At 47.3% G+C, this 20,572-nt stretch overlaps 1 protein-coding gene across 1 annotated transcript; it reads left to right on the top strand.

Annotated features, from left to right (window-relative positions):
• The first annotated feature begins 3,923 nt into the window (after positions 1–3,923).
• Positions 3,924–17,783, top strand: LOC135910625 (uncharacterized). Its single transcript, XM_065442632.2, has 7 exons — positions 3,924–4,205; positions 7,711–7,783; positions 8,040–8,134; positions 10,067–10,168; positions 10,242–10,289; positions 13,650–13,706; positions 17,476–17,783. Exons 1-7 carry the CDS (start codon positions 4,161–4,163, stop codon positions 17,626–17,628), a joined length of 573 nt encoding a protein of 190 aa, XP_065298704.1. The 5' UTR covers positions 3,924–4,160; the 3' UTR covers positions 17,629–17,783.
• The last annotated feature ends 2,789 nt before the right edge of the window (positions 17,784–20,572 follow it).

Below are 20,572 nucleotides of genomic sequence, written 5' to 3'. Positions count from 1 at the left end.
TGCTGAACAATATAATGTTTAAAAGTAAATTGCGTCACAAAATGCGTTATCAGAAAATGTTTTTTTTCTCTCACAAAGCTTTTGCCTTCTAAGCTCCAGCGTTCAAATATTAATTCCTTTGTTTTTGTGCACCTAATTAACCATGCGATTCATGGCGAATCCCCCACTGTGGGCACGAGCCAGAGCCACTCAGGACAACGACGACAACTAACGACGATGCGTACAATTATGTTTTCTTTCACTTTCTTTTTTTGTAAAATTTGTACCGGAGAATTTCCAGTGTAAGCGCATAGCTGCGAGTTCGTTTTCCCGCCACGGTGGCCACAATTCTGCGAGGGCGAAATGCAAAAAATAATAAGAAGAAAATGTTCCCGTATTTAAATTTAGGCGTACTAAGGGCATATTGTTGGAGGAAGAAAGCAGGCCCTCGAGTGTAATATAATGTATATTTAGAAGTGGTGTATATGGCCTGTAGGCAACTGCCAGACTTCGTCGTCCTCTAGTTCATGTCAACTTCTTTCCCTTCACCGTAATATGACCCTCCCGGTGGGGTTAGCTCCATCCCGGTGCAAGTTATAGAGCCTCAATTAATGGGGGGGGGAGGGGGGGAGGGGCATAGGGCTTGAGCCTGGCGACGTGAACAACATTGCTGGTGGCGTTGGGAGGCACTGAAGGCTGACCGACTGGGGCGATCTCTCATGTCACGTCGGACAGTTGGTGCAATATCTGGTACGGACCAGAATAACGGGAAAGTAGTTTTTCCGACAAGCCGACGCGACGTGAAGGCGTCCGGAGAAGGACAAGGGAACCAGGCGAAAAATGGTGGTCTCGTTGCCGAAGGTCGTAGCGTCGCTTTTGAGAAGCTTGCGAAACTGTGAGGCGATGACGGGCGACATCTCGGGCCTGGGCGGCTAAGTCAATAGCATCGCGAGCGTAACCAGTGCTGGGTGATTATACTGCGGAAGGTAGCAACGTGTCAAAGGGCAAGGTGGGGTCGCGGCCATACAAAAGGTAATATGGTGAAAATCCAGCAGTGTCGTGACGGGACGCGTTGTATGCGCAAGTGCTCTATGGTAAAGCGACGTCCCAGTCGCGGCGATCGCCGGAAACGTACATGGCCAGCATTTCAGTTAGTGTGCGGCCGAGTCGCTCGGTGAGGCCCTTCGTTTGAGGATGGTACGCTGTAGCAAGCTGGTGTTCCGTAGAACAGGAGCGGAGCAGATCATCGGCGACCTTCGATAGAAAGTAGAGCCCGCGATCCGTGAGCAATTGGCGAGGGGCGGCGGGGTGCAGGATGACGTCGTATAGTAAGAAGCCGGCGACATCTGTGTCGCAGCTGGTTGGCAGCGCTCGTACAATGGCATATCTCGTGGCACAATATGTTGCTACAGCAATCCATTTGTTTCCTTTGAGGGAAATTGGAAAGGCGCCAAGGAGGTCGAGGCCCACGCGAAGAAGACGCGAAGAAGGGCTCTGTAGGGACATCAATTGGTTGAAGCGAACCAGCTGGAGGCATAGCAGGCGCCTTCCGGCGTTGATGTTCCTAATCGGCGTATAGGGCGAGAAAGTACAATTGTCTGGTACTTGGCGGTAGTGACTCCGATACGACCACCGAGGAGGCGACGACCTGTGGTTGCGGCAATGACGGACGATGTGTCGTATACCGGAACAATTAAAACAGGTGGGCTTACCATCCGCTGCGCGCCAGTCAGCTGGGTTCCGAAGGAGTGGGGGAAAGCTTTGCGTCTGGGAGCGAGGGGCCGGAGTAATCTGGTAGGTGTTTGTTTGGCGGACCGAGCAGAGAGATGGAATGCCCAGACTTGCTATTCCCTCCCGCATGACAATTTGTATAAGGAAGATAGCGGGCACGCTTTCCCGACAGTCGGAACGAACTGGAGCCGGAGCCATGGACTCAAGCTCACGGCGAACGATGCGCGTTATATTTGCCAGTCCTGTCGGCTGAACGAACCGCGGCGGGTCTTCGCAAGAAGATGTCGCGGCGGTATTGGGCAGTCTGTCGAAAGTTTGAGCGATGCCGCGGCCCTTCGTTTGTTCGAAGCGCCGGCACTCCTTTATAACTGCATCCAGAGTAGCACAATTCTTAAACATCAGGAGATTGAAGGCATCGTCAGCAATACCTTTCAGTATGTGACCAATCTTGTGGGCCTCGGTCATGTCGTTATCAGCCTTGCGACGGAGGGCCAACACATCCTGTATGTACACGACATAGGATTCTGTGGGCGTCTGAGCGTGGCACGCAAGTTTTTTTTGTTACCAGCTGACGATCGACAGGGCTGCCAAACAGGCCTCGCATTTTAACGCGATAGCGTTAAGGAGCTCGTGTAGCAGAAAAGCCGGCGTCGGCGTCGGCGTTTGCGGTGTTGACCGTGAGCGATAAATCACGGCAGGCGCTTCATAAATAAAAAGCAACTTCCAAGATTGGCCCGGTGGGAATCGAACCAGGGTCTCCGGAGTGTGAGACGGAGACGCTACCACTCAGCCACGAGTTCGATGCTTCCAAGCGGTGCAAACGCGCCTCTAGTGAATGCGGTGTTGCCTTCGAAACGAGCCGCGGAAAGTTATACTGCGGTGTATATCGGTAATTATGAACATGTAACGTACAGAAGTCACAATTACACGAGTTGCGAAGTGCGTTTCCGCTGCATTTCTTCTGCGCTTTCCGCATACGCAGAGCCATCTTGCGGCAAACACAGAAGACCCCCTCCTCTCAATGTACGGCGCTGCCCCGACAGGACGCGCGCCGCGCGCGCATTGGGACCGCTGCCAGGCGCGTCGCGGGACTCCCTCTCCCCTGACGACGCTTCGCCGTGCTCCCGGTTGCAGAATCAAGCGCCGTTCCTTTCTTTAGATTACTATCTATCTCTCTGCCCGTGCCGATCACGACGTTTGGCTGGCGTAGATCGTTTCCCCTCCGAGACACCGAGTTCTTTGGTTCGTTCCGTTCGCTCAGGCGCACGTTTCGTTGCCGCGCCGAACGCTGCGTTGCTCGACGCTCACCGCGTGATAGGTGGGCGCTAAGTCCGATGCGGGGCGCATCGTAAGTGATCGCTGTGCCGTAGCGCAGTCTTATACCCCTTGGCGGGTCGACGGGAACGCTGTCGCGTCCCACTCTTGAAGGCGAAGCTTAAGCGTCCTCCAATTTTTGTCTTTGCAGACATCCCAGCTCGTTAGGTCAGCTTCATGTGTATCGTACCATTGCTTCGCTGTTCCTCTTAGATAGAATATCAGATTTGCTAGCCTCATTGTTGGATCCCACCTGTTGTTGTCGCACACTAATTCGTACATCGTACAAGCCAGTCCCCGACGTCGGCGTTGTCCGTGCCACAAAATGTCCCCGGGACCCGCGGATGAGTGAGGATGACCGTTGGCATGGGCTTCTGAGGCGTTGTCGCTTGTGTCGGTTGATTTGCCATTGTGGCGGCAGGTGGATGGCGTCCACTGCGAAGTCCCGTGATTGTACCCAGCACCTTCCACCAAAATGTTGCAGGAAGAAAGCAGGCCTACGAGTGTAAAACAATGTTTATTTACAACTGGTGTATATGGCGTCTTGGCGATGATGATGATGATGATGATGATGATGATGATGATGATGATGATGGCCTCATGTTATGGCTCATACCCACACTGGGGGAATGGCCAAGAATTGGGTGCTGAAACGATTACGTGTTCTTTTGAAGGGCTACTTATTCGACGAGAAAGAAAAACAAGAAATAGAGATAAGGAAACATACAAAAACAAGCAAATTACAAGACAAAAATCAAAAAGTTATTCGTTTTGTTGACTGTATGTAACCGAAAACGGCATGAAATACGTCCCTGTGGTTCAGGCAACTGCCAGACTTCGTGTTCTTCCAGTCCATGTCAACTCCTTTCTCTTCACCGTAACAATATCAAACGCATATATAGGCACATCACCGAACCCCACACGGTGAAAATAAACATCCGGAGCCGACCGCTGCGGCCTCCCGTGCTGGAGATGTGTGCAGTCTCTGGATGCTAACCTCCATAATTTAATTTTGCCTCCTTGTTCCATCGCCCGCAGTGGTGGCACGCGCCATACTTCTCAGGGACATAGAAGCAGAAGCAGAAGAAGAGTAACGCCGCCGGAGAACGACGTCCACAATAACTCCTGCTTCAGTCATGATCACCAGGAACGGCGCCAGGGGTTTGGCCCTCAGTTTCACGGTGAGAACTACACGATGATTCACCATAACGTACGCCCGACGATTAGCAGGGCGCTTGTCGAAAAAAAAAAAAAGCCATGGCATAGCGTCAAGTCCTCTGTGACTGCGGTGTTAGCCCTTTCTCTGGCGACGTAATTTATTACGTTAGCATAGGAGTGTCAATGTCGAAAAAAAAAAAGTGTGTGCGTGTAAGGCGTGGGAATCTGTGGGATGAAAGAGCATATGTGTGTGTGTGTGTAGACAAAAGTGACCTTCTATGAACGAGGGGAGCATTTGATCGGTTTTGTTCAGACAACCCTGCGGGTGACCGTCCGATGCTTGCGTCGGCGATTGCGCATATTTGACTTCAAAAGATGGGAATAAACAGGCAGTGGTAGAGAGGGGATGAAAGAGCATAGAAGATTGTGGGTGTGTGTGTAGGCAAAGAGAACCTCTTCAGGCTACCTTTCAAACGTAAGGTACCTGAGTGATGCTACGAGGTAAACTAAACACGTATTTAATTTGAAGGGTTTCTATCGGTGCAGTGAACGGTGGAGTGGCGCGCGGCGGCGGCATTTCATGGGGGACGAAATGCAAAAGCGACCGTGTCCCTTTCATTATGGGGCACGTTAAGGATCCCCAGGTGGTCAAAATAAATGCGGAGTCGGCCCACTACGGCGTCTCTCATAATCAAATAGTTGTTTTGGCGCTTGAAACACCAGAATTCACTTCACGTGTTCATTCTTCCAAGCAGCGCACTGCAATGTAATTTACACCCTTAAAAGTGGAAAAAGAAAGGATGCAGTATATAATATGCCAATAACTCGTCCTCTTGCACCCTTCTCGGGTTCGGGAGTGTGAGTTATAGGCATGTTTAAAGGCTTAGTCACTTCAAGAGAGCAAATTATTTTGCAGTGAAGTTGCCTTGCATGCTATGTCGTGCCAACATGTCGCGACCGCGTACTGTAAGAACACCGTGCGAGGTGTTTGTACGCAACGTGAAACCCTGCGATCGCTGTCTATGCATCGCCAGAGACTGCCATGTAACAAAAGAACAAACGAATTATGGAACCAATTTTTATTCCGCGGTTTATTTGGAAACAGATTTCGTATCGCAGTATAAGGGGCGCTATAACGTAAAACTATTCCAAGCTATTCTATTCCAGTTTTGCAATCACCCCACCGCGATCGCTCAAACTTTTCTGGACCACCCCCACTTCACCTGTCTGTCACGCGACGTCACGAAAACCGCTCTCCGATGTGACGTGTACACACTGATTATGCATGATTTGACCGAACAAAACAAAAATAGTTATTTATGATTCGACGCCTTTTCGCCATTAGCCCTCGGCTATTGGTCAAAAGTTTCCGGGCTGCACCCACTTCACCTGCCTCTCACGCGACGTCACAAAACCGCAAAAACTTACCGCGTCAAAGTGACGTGTGCGCGCCAAAGATGTATTAATATGCCGAACAAAAGTGAATTTTCTTGTGAATAGCCGCAGGCTGCCCGGTTCCGAAAGGAATAAAAGGTGGCTACTGCGGATCGCTCCGGTACTCGCACCTGCCGGAGAGCATGGGTTTATTTGCGTGTAATAAAACTTTTTGTGTGGCCGTGTAACGTTTTCGAGAACTTTCGACACGTTTATGGCCTCGTTCTGCCAACTCTTCTTTGCTGAGGATCCGTTTTAGCGTCATTCTTCAGCTTCCGTTGCATGCCGCCGCGATGGTCGATGAGCCACTGCAAGCAAAGTAAGAGAAAGCGGACCAATCGCAGACGCCGGCACCACCCTCTTCATCCGGTTATCGATATTCAGTGCAGTAGCTCGGCCACATCGAATCCCTCTCCACTTGAGCATGCTCCATGGCCTCTTGTGATCCACTTAGGTAAGAGAAGCCGCTCAGTGCAGGCAATGTTATTCGTTTTTCAAGCAAACAAAAGTGACCTTCTATGAACGAGGGGAGCATTTGATCGGTTTTGTTCAGACGACCCTGCGGGTGACCGCCCGATGCTTGCGTCGGCGATTGCGCATATTTGACTTCAAAAGATGGGAATAAAAACATATTGGAATAGTTTTACGTTATACGACCCAGCAGTTCCTTTTCCTTTCTTTTTTTTTGCTGTTCCAATTATTACACATATGTTTTTTTTTTACATTCAAGAGCGTTTTTCAACATCAACTGACATTGTCAGTGAAGAAAAATTCGAATCATTCGAGCGTGTTTGCTAGGTTCCCCCCCACGAGGCGTTGTATACCTGACGTTTCGAGGAAAGTTCTGCTCTGAACTTATTTTGTGCTTATCTCACATTTAAGAACATTCTTTAGAGTTTTATCGCGAACAACACTTGTGAGAGATAGCTAACGGGCCGATCGCGTTCGGTCTTCGTCAGGCTTTGGTAAAAGAAGCCCGCCGTAGCATGAGAGAAGATAACTCAGGAGCCATATGCCAGAGCATATAGAACCATCGACCGCATGGCTTTAAGCCAAGCACACTAGCCTATACGCCGCCACTTCGTTCTCTTGCGGACAACGGGTTTTAAACTGTGGGAAACGAACCTGAATGTGTCCATCCACTTTTATGTGCTTCAATTTATAGTAACATACAGATAAATAATAACCAGATTAGATGCGCTGCCCATGACTTTTTGTTCCCTTTAGCTCGCTTATGTAATTTGTATTTGTTAATCGTTAACCCGCCTTGATTCGCTTCAAATAACAGTTTACACCATGAAAATCGCCCTATAATTATAAAAAATGACTCCAGCTTTTAAGACCATTGAAATGAATATGTTCGCCGATGCATCAATATGTTCATACTCGTTAGCTACGTTGAAATACTCCATTAAAGCTTTTCTTTTGGATTAGTCCTAATTTACTCGATGTTTCTGTACTTGTTTGTATTGCTTTTGTTCTTGAATTTTTCCTCTGTTTATGTGTACTTGATCTTATACGTTCGTATTGTATGTTATAGTATTGCTTAATCATATTGTATTCCAGTTGCCTGCGCCGTTTGCGTTTGCTCGTCGAATTACTTTATAATTTTCCGTTTGTCATAATTCCTGTTTACGGCATACTAAACTCCAATCCCCTATTTTGGCCATCTTTACTGTATGATTTACCTGTGTGTTTGACTATCTGAATCTTAACGAATCAAAATGATATGATTTGACATGATTTGACCCCTAACTAAGCAGGGGCGGTATTTTCGATCGGACGCGTCAAAGTCTACTGGGGCGACCGCGCTTCTCACACAAGACTTGCTTTGCTCATCTCCGCTCTATACGTTGCAACGACGATGCTCTTCGTCGGGTAAGGAGATGGAGAGTGCCAGAGCTTTGACATAACCGATGCTCACCTTACACATGAGTTAAGGCAATCAAATCATCACTGTAGTCTGTCAGTTATTTTCTGCTTTGTTTGGACGTTAAGGTATTTTTTTTTTTAATTTTTCTTTAGCTGTGGATCGCAGCTCATTGATATGCCATGGCAGGTCACGCAGTGTTTTGCTCCTCATGCGCCTCATAGGTGGTGATGGTCCTGGCCCTGTCGATGCAGATGCTCTTCATGTACAGTTCGGCGATTCTGTGCGACGCAAGCAGTAAGCATACGTAGCGCCAATACCCCTTGTACTACTTACATCTACTACTACTACTACTACTTCTACTACTACTACTACTACTACTACTACTACTACTACTACTACTACTACTACTACTACTACTACTACTACTACTACTACTACTACTACTACTACTACTACGAATACCAATTACTAGTAATACAAGTAATTGCTACCTATTAGCATGTGCATATGAACGGCAGCTCACATTAACAGCCCAACATCGCACATGCAGCACGGCCGTCTGTCTGGATCTCCTGGGGCGTCGGCTCTTTTCTGATGGCGGCTAACATCGGGTTCATCATCATTTGGATGGTCGCCGCAGCCAGGGTTCGTATACCGCTATAGAGAAGCATGAATTCACGATGAACTTGTACAACAGCAAGAACAACAACAAAAACGCAGTCATACCAAACAAGGACGACCACGACACCACCAACAATAACAACATGCCGACCCGCCCCGATGGCTTAGCTGTTATGGTGTTGCGCTGATAAGCTCGAGGCCGCAGGATCAAATACCTGTGGGGTGGTTGCGTTTAGATGGGTGCGAAACGCCAAAAACGCCCGTGCCCCGTGCATAATTGCGGGCGCATTAAAAATCCGGAGTCCTCTAGTACGGCGTGCCTTATAATAAGATCGTGGTTTTCGCACGTAATACCCCTGAATCAGTTCGTTCACAACATGCAGACAGAAACAAAGTAAATCATATCGTGGGATGACCTCAATATGACCAGCGTACCCGTGACACTTTAAGCAACATTTACAGACATCCCTGACAAAGAGCGCAGTCTGGAAATGCATACCGATCCCGAAGACGCCGCAGATAAAAAAAACAAATTGAGCAGTCCGACGTTTACGCTACTCCCCTCACCCGAGTGGCGACGGATAGATAGCCGCGTCGTGATGTTCCTTATGTCGCCGTCGTCGTGATGTTCCTTATAAAGTGCAAGCGTGATACCATCACGGTCGCGCGTCGCATGCTGTATGTGCGAGCGAAAGCTTGCGAGGCTGAGCCGAGAAGGATGGTGGCTTGATGCAGTGATGTCTTCTTGCGCTCCCAAGGGACGAAAGCATGGACGGTGCGCGCTGTCTTCTGACGAGCGCAAGGCGAGAAGCGGGGAGATGTGCGCGCGATAGGGCGGGTATGGGGGTGAAAGGTGGCAGGTTAGTGCGCATATCCGTTCCTGCTCCAGCTGCTGCGGCTGAGCCGGGCCGTGACGTCCTGTAGAGGCAATCTGTCGTGGGTTTGAGTGCTAGCCAACCGAAGGTAACTGATGGCTTTGTGTGCGCTGTGTTTTCGTGCGCCTCGTTTGCGTTGAAGTGAGAGGCAGCATGAAGGGGAGTTCGCTCACCGCTGTTGCCGCTCCTCATCACGCCAGCGTTATCTTGTTATTGTGGGGTTTTACGTGCCAAAACCACTTTCTGATTATGCGGCACGCCGAGGTGGAGGACTCCGGAAATTTCGACCACGTGGGGTTCTTTAACGTGCACCTAAATATGAGCACACGGGTGTTTTCGCATTTCGCCCCCATCGAAATGCGGCCGCCGTGCCCGGGATTCGATCCCGCGACCTCGTGCTCAGCAGCCCAACGCCATAGCCACTGAGCAACCACGGCGGGTAGCAGCGTTATGACTGCGGATGTCTGCGGTCATCGAGTGAGATATATTTGTGTTTGCCTGTGCATGCGTAACAACGTACTTGTTAAATTAGCTAGTACGCGATTGCTTACAGCAGTTTGTGCAGCTGATAAAACGACCAACCTTACTTGTCCGGGATCAGGACTAACCTTACGTGTTCGGAATTCGTGGTTAAAAGGTAAACAAAAACCCGGGGCACTTCGCCGACCAAATAAAGATTTAAAATAAAAGAAGACGTTTCGGCTCCCAGACGGGAGCCTTGTTCACAGGTAAAATAAACAAAGGTGTTCGAGCAGCTCGCTTAAATAGTCTTGAATACATGACGCAGGCAGAGCGCATACACTGACGGCAGATTGCCATTGCTCCTGTTCAGAGTGTGTGGGGTAGTCTGAATCATGAGCGACTCAAGATAAAGGCGTCGAGATAGCCCTTTTTCCCTGGCAAGGACACGTGCCTTCCCCCAGTCGATTGCGTGGCCGCTTGAAGCGGCATGCTCAGCCATTCTGTCAGCTCAGTTCCGGAAGCGTCACCTGTTATTTCAAGATTCTTGTCGCAGGAGCATCGCTATTCAATATGAGCCGGGGAAGGATGCTAAGTTACCTCTGGCCATATTTGCGCGCAGGACAACGTGCGACGGATGCGCATAGGCCTCACGGGCGTTTCGGTGCGGCTCGTGGGCACTGCCATCTACATCATCATCAGCCGAGTCGAGGCCGGGCTATCGGTGAGACATTAAAGGCTACGCTACGCATCGCTGAGCTGTTCTGCTGTCTAACCGCCGAGAAATCCTGTTTCAGAAGCAGACCGCTTCCGAAAGGGTCGCCGCAGTTATGCACATGGGAGAGGTAAGCGATCAAAATCCGTCTCGCCATGGTGTAGCATCTGGGGAATACGGCACAGTCGCACTGTCAGGACACAAAGCCAAGTCTAAAAGAAAAAAAATGAAACGATGAAGGTGTGTGTGATGGATTCCCAGTAGAAGCGCGGTGGTAGGCGAGAAAAGTTGGATAAGCCTTGCGCTAAACATCTGAAGCGGAATAGGAGAAGTCAAGGTTACACAAGTTGGCGAGAAATGTATGCATGTTGCAAGCGGCTACCTTCTCTTCCCAAATGGTCCCACAGCACGGAGCGACCAATGTCGATTCACATGGACCGCAAAACTTCAATCAAAACGCGCCAAAAAGCAGAAAAAAATTGACCGCGAATCTACGACTATACGTTCATGGAAACTTGGCCTCCGAACGCAACCAGATCCCAGAGACCTATGATGGGAGGTACAGCGCTTCCTACAAAATTGACTAGACGAAAAGCTGGCGTTAGCGTCCTAGAAAACTGCAAGCAGAGCGATTCATGCAGCAATGGGAATGACGCTTAGTACCACAGCCTGCTATATACACGGCTGTGCCTGTTGGACGACCGCAAAACGGCTGGCATCTATGGAAACACCACATACGTAGGGTTAAAAACAGCATATTGAGGTCGATGAGGATAGCAATAGGGGCTTATTGGTATGGCATATCTTATTTTGTTACAGCGCAAGCTTGACACGGACAACAGAAGACGCATCTGACATACACAGCGCTGTGTGCGTCAGATGCGTCTTCTGTTGTCCGTGTCAAGCTTGCGCTATAACAAAATAAGCATATTGAGGGTAGCGGCGATCATCACCAGGCGATAGGCGTCCATGTTAAGGCGTTGCCGAAGAGTATAGCACCAGAAGGCGGCAAAATTTGTTTGTACCCTTCGCATAAGAATGGTTTCGAGCGGCGGAAGTTTCTACAGCGGCCGATCTTTATTGCTTCGTTAATGTTTCGGAAAGCAGAAGTATGCAGTCGCTATTTTATTGATGCAGATTTTTTTTTTGCCAGCAGCGAGCACAGAATGTAAAAAGTGTACTGGGGACAACTCTACGTAGTATCGCCATACCTTAAACGACGGCCGCTTTCCATTGATTCGCCGATGATCCGGCAGGTACAGAAGTGTATATGGGAGCCTGCGTTAGTACATAGAATTTCCTAAACTTCATCCTTCTCGCTTCAAACGGTTTTGCGACTTTTCAGAGCTGCGACGCTCAAGAAATTGCCGCATATATAAGCGTCATGATTGACTACGATCATGCGCATGCGCGGAGTCTTATTGACTTCTGCATTCAGAAAAATCGGATTGCTTCGCAATTCGGGCTAACAAAGCCAGATGAAGCGTAGTTAAAGAAGGGGCTTTAGTGGGCATGCTATGTGTCGGTGAAGCCTGTGCAGGACATGGCCGGTCCGCTCCACGCAGCACGGCCAGACAGGTGCGTATGAGCGCGGGCGCACAAACGAACCCTGCCGTGCAAGATGCAAACGCTGCTATTCGGTGCAGTACGTTCGGGGCGCTATTCTGGGCATTCCGCCATTTTCTTCGATGCGTGAGGTAGAGGCGACGCGAATAAAATGGCGCTGATGGCCCCATGTTGCTTTCGTACGCATCTGTCTAAGCATCGCTGTACCGCGACTACACACCTTCGCGCGACCATAACCAAGAGAGGACAAATGTCCATTAACTACGCCACACGGAGCACAGTGAGCTTTGACATTGCGATTTTGCGTGATGGCATGAACAGTGACGTACATTCCCAAGTGCAGCCAATGAACAGCCGAGTTAAGGCGGAAACGACATGCACCGCCTTCCAAGATCCAATCACGCGGAGAGAACACCCGCTCCATCTTATGAAAGTGGCGCTGTGTTCGTCGAAAGCGTCCAGCCTGACCGTGTACGGGTCATCACACCGGCGCGTTTCTATGTATCGTATTGGGTTTGATTTTGTGACTCTGTTGTGAAGCTAGCGATTTTAGAACGATATATATATTTTTAATGTGCTGAAGCGCAATAGACGGGGCAAGCACAGACAAGACAAACAACTGGCCGATAATTGTACTCTTCCTTAGAACTATATACATTGGTCGCGTCGATACGCGCGGTTACGCAGAGAAGAAAGCAAGTATGAGGTTTTGGAAACTGTAGAATATTTGCGGCGGCACCAGTACATTCTTGTTTCTCTCTCTTTCTCGGGCAACTTTTGTTGCGCAAGAGCGGCTTCCAATTTTGACGGTTTCCTAGACCGCCAAGCTTCAAACTTACCGGTGAATTTAAAGCGGCTTTTTCAGCATCGGTAAAGCAACAAACGCCCATAAATTACGTGATGATGATCATTGATGATTCACAATGGCAGATGTTCTGCAAATCCCTCACTAAAAATAGCACGTGACATGTCCGCTTGCCCGCCGTGAAATCACCATAGTGAAATGGTGTGAAAAAAAAAATGGCCAGGCTTAGCTTGGTTAAGCCAAGAATGCGTTGCATATTGCGCGAGTTGGGGCCCAGCTGTTCCTCCGGCTGTCGTGACGTCACGTCACGTGGTTGCGCTAAAGGTCAATGGTGGCTGCCCGGCCGCGCCCAAGGGCTGAACTGAGTGATTGCAATATGCAACGCATAAAAATAGAAGCAACTTAATAACAAACATAGCAAACTTAAAACAGAATAGACCCACATATGAGACGCGCAGCAATGAACAATGGCTCATACCCTCAATGGTGGCTGCCCGGCCGCGCCCAAGGGCTGAACTGAGTGATTGCAATATGCAACGCATAAAAAGTACCTCAACAAAATGAATGCCCCATTGGTCCTCGCGATTGGCACTGAACTCCGATTCAAGTAAATTACGGCCAGACAAAATAAAACTAGAAAATAAACTGTGGTATTTCGCGCCGAAACCACAATCTGAATATGAGGCACACAAGTATGGGATTGGCCACCTCAATCTTCCTTGTGTATTTGTTCAAGGAGAAGAAAAATTCAATTCAATTCAATCTCAGCACGTGCAACGCGACATAGCCACTTGAGCTACCGTGGCGGGTTGCCAGACAAGTGCCGATGCATGCTGCCTGAAACACGCTTGTGAACACGTGCACGAGAAAAGAAAAAAAAATACAAACGCCAGCCCTGAGGATGTTGGTGCAAGTGTCCGACAGTGCGGCGGTGCCTTTAAGGCAACGATGGCCAACCAATTGCCCCAGCGATAAATCTCCTCAGAACATGCTTCAGCCTTGGGTGTAACAATTTCATTATCGCTTCATTAAAAAATTAGCACTGCGCCTATACGTGTTGACGATATAGCTGTCCCAATGCTTTTCGTAGGCTGATTTAGTATTGTTGCATGTCAACAGTCTCTGTTGGGCGGCGGCCTATGGGTGATTCCAGCTGTGCTCATGTTTGCGATAGAGGTGAGTCCTTTGTTTCTGCTGTTCTCTCTGTTACTTTTTTTTTTCGTGCTGAAAAAAGAAAGTCGCTCACATTCGACTCCACCGATACGTTCGCTTCTCGAAGCACAGACGGTAACAGAAATTCACCGCGCCTACAGGCGCTCGCGTGTAGCGGTAATTCGAGCGTATGCGCAGGCATGGACCTTTAAAAATAGATATCCATTCACTGAATGCTATGAATGCAATTCACTCAAGCGTGGAGGACGTTCCGCGTTACCGAATACGCGATGATCATGTTAAGTTCAATAATATCATTCCAGTTCTCGAGCTATAGATTAATCGGAGAGAGGCGGACATTATACTTGTACGAAAAAAAAATCAAACGCGTATTCAGCGTATTCAGCAAATGCACTAATTAACTTCCTGATTAACAACTTCGCGGCATATGTTGCAATTAACGAATCGTATAGCCGCCGAGTTTGAAAGCCGTGTCCCACTTGGAATGAATTTCCAGAATGACACCAGTTTGGTGATATGTGCCATCAAACTCGCCGATAAAAATGCACTGCTTTTACACTTAATTTTTTTTTTTGCCAGAACGCCCTTTTATGCATTCAAGCACAAGAGTAACTGAAAGTAGCTGGAACGCACCATCAATTTCGTTCCACTCTTTGGGAAATGGTATACCTCGAAAAGGGTGTCATCCTGTAAATTCATATTAAATTGATACATCTTGCAATTAATAGATCGGCTACCATTCGTAGCTTGCAATATGGGCCGTAAACTGTAGTTAATTAAGAACCTAATTATTGAATTTTGTTTCCTTAGTTGAATATGTGTTTTCACTCGTGTAAAGTACGCGTCTTCCAAAAATCCAGCTCAAGGACAGGAATTGCGCCACCTGACACAGGAAGGACCGCGCGACATCTTGACAGACAATGTTTGCTGGTTATTCTAAACACATCGTGCTTGTTGGACGACAAGGCAGCAGGTGGCACATCTTTCAATAGAGTTATCAAGCATTATACAACTTCAAAAAAATATATTCCAACGCACTAAAAAAATATTACGCTCTCCAGGCACGCTTGACTGGAGAGCGTAGTATTTATTTATTAGCGTAGAAAGACTTGACCGAAAGTCTTTCGGCCAGCCTTTCGGTCATAAAGCGGGAGCGGCCCGCTTCGGGCTCGGAAACTAGCGTCACCTAGTGGACCATAATAAAGTTTTTCCACCCATCCATCTCCAGTCACGTAAGAATACAAGCAAAAATAGCATATTACAATGAAAAGTTCAATACCACTTCCTCACTTATTTCATCCTTCTACATTTTCAATTTATATGATGCAGTGTTTCATCAAATTGCTTAGAAATATCGGGGACATAATATTTCCTCGTTTTCTTTCCATAGTTAACACCCGTGGCTTGAAACATCTTTCCGTTTTTCGTAACGCAACACATTTTTTACCAATACTTTAAAAACAGTTGAATAATGATAGCGTGTTGCAACCACACACTCAAAGAGTTCCTGTGCTGGAAGTATTCCTAAAATGTTACACTTTTCTTCTCTGTCTGCTTTTTCTAGTCCAGTTCCATAAGTTATGCAATTCACTATTACTTTAACTACGAGATTAATAGGTTGCTTTTTATGGTCAGAACATGGTCAGAACATGCAACTTTATGGTCAGAACATGTGGCCTATAACCCTATACCTAATGCAATTACTGAAAACAAAGGTAACAGTACTATCACGTATATCTACGGAACCGTATGTATACCCAGGCGCTGTTCTCCTGTCACGCATGACTGAACGGGAGCTAAATTTATCCCTTTCGCTCAGTGTTCAGGAAGACGTAGTTTGTAAGTAAACTCTAAACAAGAAGTGAGAAGTTTCGGAATTTTGTATGCATATACACCGAAGTTACATCCTTAAGGAATGTGCTGTTTATAGAAGTGTACGTTTCAATAACATAAGCACTAGTAATTTAGAAGCAGACTGCCACACGGTAACTTATAATAGAAGTGCGCATTTTCACAATTCGGAATATTTATACAGTCGAACTCCTTTATAACGAAATACTCAGGGGCCTCCGAAACCATTTGTTATACAGGTGACTTCGTTATAGAAGTCGCCAACCGCAGAGCTCACGATAGAACTGGGAGAAAATTATTCTTTCGTGATTCAGGTGGTTTATTTCTAGAGGCGTTCGTTGGAGAGGCGCTAGACTGTAAAGTGATGTTAGAAAGGTGTTGTTTATTAGAAGAATACAATTATCTGAGATAACTGCTAGAAATCTAAAAGTAACATTTCTGTTGGCGCAATGCTGGCCTTTGTATTCGTATTCATCATGTCTGCAAACTGACCGTAACAAATAATGTGGAGCGCCACCTCTACGCGTGCAATGACTAAGGAGGGATGTATACGGAATCCGAGCTGCTGAGCATTCGAAATGCATTCATTAATCCAGATAGTCTCGCTAGTTGCATCACACGTCCAAGAAAGATGACTTCGAGTACACTGAGCCTGCAGATTATAATGTGCCACAGTAACTGACGCCGTGAAATTGACCATAAACACAGTGTGAAGCGAAAATTCGGTGCTACAGCTTCAGCACTCCTGCCCAGTGTCACACACTCTCACGGGCTTGGATTTTCAAATTTAATTACGTACGCTGAGTTATCCACGTTAAATATAATACATAATGTTAAGAAACAACGTTCAGCTGAATTTTGGACGAGAACTGCGTATATGTTTGCTGAATACGCTCATCAGCACTCCACAAATGTAAAAACTTCGTAGCCTTCACTGAACGCCGGTACAGTTGAAAAATTTGTTAACTGAAGTGAAACATCACATGGAAATACAAAAAAAAACTCAAGATGAAGTTATCGGAACAAAAATAATGCGATATTCATTTTATGGAGTGAACCCACTGCTGACGATGTTACAAACAAACCTGCGTAAAGGCGTAAATAAATGTAGCTTTTGCATTTGGTTAGGTCTATTTCGGCACACTGCGGGGCCCACGCACCTTCAGAAGCACTCGCCTGAAGTTTAGAGCACCACATTGCGGCCGTGTCCTCGATACAGCCTGCACGTGGTTGTACCTTTTTCTTTACTTATCTTTTACCGGGAAAGGGCATTCGTTCACGCACTGAGCCCAGTTGCTTGCACAGCGCTTTGAAACGACCTGCCCAAGACGCATCTATCTATCTATCTATCTATCTATCTATCTATCTATCTATCTATCTATCTATCTATCTATCTATCTATCTATCTATCTATCTATCTATCTATCTATCTATCTATCTATCTATCTATCTATCTATCTATCTATCTATCTATCTATCTATCTATCTATCTATCTATCTGTCTATCTGTCTGTCTGTCTATCTGTCTGTCTGTCTGTCTGTCTGTCTGTCTGTCTGTCTGTCTGTCTGTCTGTCTGTCTGTCTGTCTGTCTGTCTGTCTGTCTGTCTGTCTGTCTGTCTGTCTGTCTGTCTGTCTGTCTGTCTGTCTGTCTGTCTGTCTGTCTGTCTGTCTGTCTGTCTGTCTGTCTGTCTGTCTGTCTGTCTGTCTGTCTGTCTGTCTGTCTGTCTGTCTGTCTGTCTGTCTGTCTGTCTGTCTGTCTGTCTGTCTGTCTGTCTGTCTGTCTGTCTGTCTGTCTGTCTGTCTGTCTGTCTGTCTGTCTGTCTGTCTGTCTGTCTGTCTATCTATCTATCTATCTATCTATCTATCTATCTATCTATCTATCTATCTATCTATCTATCTATCGGTGGTTTGTATTCGCAGTGTGGCTTCGTGGCCACAATGGCCAGTTACACCGAGAGCTGCAAGGCGGCGATCGACGCCAAGAATGCGGAGGAGGAGGAGAAACCAAGAGAGAAGAGCGATGCCAACTCCTCCTCCTCCGGTGCCCCCCCAGCTGACCCGAGCAACAACTGAGGACGCTGTTTACATGCATGTCAGAGCCGGTGCAGACGCCGCTGCTTCGACGGACAGCTGCGTCATATTTATCTCGGCTGGCAGTTGCGCGAGAAAGCTTGCAGAGCACGACGGACGTGCGAGCAATTAAAGCGTGAATTGTTTCGACCTTGAAAGCGACAGCTGAAGATGAGCAAGCACGCGGTCGCCGAGGCGCGCCACAATGCGATACCGCCTGCTCGTGGCATATGCGAAGGAGGGCGTGGCTTTGTAGCTTCTCGAATATTCGTGCTTGTCATCGAGTAGACCGATCATCATGAAGGTGATAATGTTAATTTACTGTGGCTCGTAACCGCAAAGGGGTATTGGTCACTAACTGTGCGGCGGGAAGACAGGTAAGTCGATTGATACTGCCAGGAGGGAAAATGAATATACGAAAGGAAAGACGCACCAGAAAAGGAAAAAAATGAACGAGAACGTGGCGTTAATGTTCAGTCAGTCTGATATAACATCCAGGCTATGCATCTGCACCTGCCAACCGAAGTAAAATATTTAAATTATTTACGAACTAATCCGTGTACGCTATCATTATCATTAACGTCATCGTCGTCGTCACCATTATCGGGAGAAACGCCTTGATGTGAACGCATGAAGTAGCCCGCTGAGCAAAAACGCCGTCATCTGTCGTCTGTAGTAGAGAAACGGCACCTAAATTCCCATTGGATGTGACGCCATGTCACGGGCGCCTGTCGATGTGGGCGAGCGAGCGCAACGGCGCACCAGCATTTGCGACAGCGCGCCAGGTTTTCCGTGAGGGGAGAGGGCGCGTGGCATCTATCTATCTATCTATCTATCTATCTATCTATCTATCTATCTATCTATCTATCTATCTATCTATCTATCTATCTATCTATCTATCTATCTATCTATCTATCTATCTATCTATCTATCTATCTATCTATCTATCTATCTATCTATCTATCTATCTATCTATCTATCTATCTATCTATCTATCTATCTATCTATCTATCTATCTATCTATCTATCTATCTATCTATCTATCTATCTATCTATCTATCTATCTATCTATCTATCTATCTATCTATCTATCTATCTATCTATCTATCTATCTCGCTCTGTCACTGACTTCAACTGGGATTAGCTGCTGCGCTCACCTGCGACCCTTGGTAGCCACTACTGGTTCCTCGGTCGCTCCTCGCGCAGGACATCAGTGGCATGCGGCTTTGGCACGCCAGGCTTCTGCTGCTGCTGCTTGATGGCGTGGGCAGCACGTACCCCTGCGGTACATTAATCGTTGCCTAAAACTCGAAGGACAGCTGAGTGGCGTTCAACTGAACATTAATGCTTTCGCGTGGGAGCGGCCCGCAGCGCGCTGAGTAGCGTAGCTCAGGACCTTCATTAAAATTTTGCATCCATCCATCCATCAAGAAATCATAAGCAGTGTTTAGGCGTTCTCGGTTTTTGAAATCATCTGTTCACGTTTGCAAGAAGCCGTTAACAAAACGGAGGCATACCTCAAGACCTGTGGTCTCTCGTACGCACCCGAAAAACCAGACTTACTAACATTACGTAGAGAAAGCAAGGGACGACCTCTCAAGGTCACCCCCGAATTCCAAGTGACTCTCAATTAGCGGAGTTACTATACCTAAGGTAGAGTCACTAAGAATCCTTGGCCTCGTCATATGTGACGGGGCCGAGTCGTGAACTCTTCCTAAGCTCCAAGAGACTGTCCTCAAAGTTTCTCGCCTGGTGAGACGGGTCGTCCGAGAGACATAGGCTAAGGGAACAGCACGCCTTGAAGATAGTACAAACGCTTGTCATCAGCAGGGTAACCTACGGTGATGCCGTATACCTTAGACTCGAAAGGGCTGAAGTGGAGAAGCTTAACATACTAATAAAGAAAGCTTTGAAAATATTCTTTGGTGTCCCTGACAAAGCCTCGACGAAAAGACTGCGCCTACTACACACCAAGAAAAAGTGCACTTTCAAGAATGTTTTCTCGTGCCTATAACTCGCGTTTTTAGGCCCATACACTTAAGCTAAATGTACACCCATCTGAAAGGGTGATTTTCTCTTTATTTCACCGTTTCCATACAATGTACGTTTTCTCAGAAGCCAGAGTGCGTTTTATTTTTGCAGCGATATCTTTATTCCATCACTATTCTAATTTTTTGGTAGCGCCCCTTCGCTTTCCCGATGCTGAGCCCACGGTTTCAGTGCTTCAGTTTGTCTATCATTTAGCACCACGGGGAAAAAAAATTAAGCAAAGCTAGCAGCCTGCGGAAGGCGGGAAGAAGAGAGGAGAAGCACAGTTATGTCTTTCCACATTACAGCCTGGAGCTGACTGAAAGGGATCCGTAGCACAATAGTGACTGGGCGACAGCAGCCGATGCCGAACCTGCGTCAAATCGAACCTTTCCGTTTTGTTTCGGAGCGCCACGCAGTCCAACGCGTGCGTTTGTTTTTCGTGTCTGTCGAAACGTAATGTGATTAATCATTTGCGGATGACGGTACTCATAATTCTATATACAATAATAAAAAGCTATTGTATCGTCGCGCCGCGGTAGAGCTTTGAGCTCATGTTTACTGCGTCCTGGGTTCGAATCGTGTCCAGGCAGTCGAAAGAAAAAAATATGTATTATAATACCGAGACCGATCAAGTTGTCCAGCGCTGTTTATTCCAAAAAAGATAACGCCCCAGCTCACGTGCGAAGAAGTAGAAGGACAGGGAAGATGATGATGGCTGTGTACAAATTAAAACGACGAAGTACGTTAATAGTGCTTACAGTGTATTTATTTTATGTTGCCGCATTATATTTTTTCTCGTTTGACTTCTGTCGTGCTTGTTTCACCAACACCCCTGGCACAGAGGGCTACTGCCAAGACGAGTGGAGCGACCCGTTGCGTAGACAAGGGAGAATGGGGTTGGGGGCCTTAGGCACAT

Source organism: Dermacentor albipictus, chromosome 2, assembly GCF_038994185.2.
Source record: "Dermacentor albipictus isolate Rhodes 1998 colony chromosome 2, USDA_Dalb.pri_finalv2, whole genome shotgun sequence".
In the NCBI taxonomy this organism is placed as follows: Eukaryota; Metazoa; Arthropoda; class Arachnida; order Ixodida; family Ixodidae; genus Dermacentor; species Dermacentor albipictus.
This window is presented reverse-complemented; position numbering and strand designations above follow the sequence as displayed.

Coding starts and splice junctions, on each gene's coding strand:
- LOC135910625 (XM_065442632.2), top strand. CDS start 4,161: ATGATCACCAGGAACGGCGCCAGGGGTTTGGCCCTCAGTTTCACG. Junction 7,784..8,039: donor GATTCTGTGCGACGCAAGCA/GTAAGCATACGT, acceptor TCGCACATGCAG/CACGGCCGTCTGTCTGGATC. Junction 13,707..17,475: donor TGCTCATGTTTGCGATAGAG/GTGAGTCCTTTG, acceptor TTGTATTCGCAG/TGTGGCTTCGTGGCCACAAT.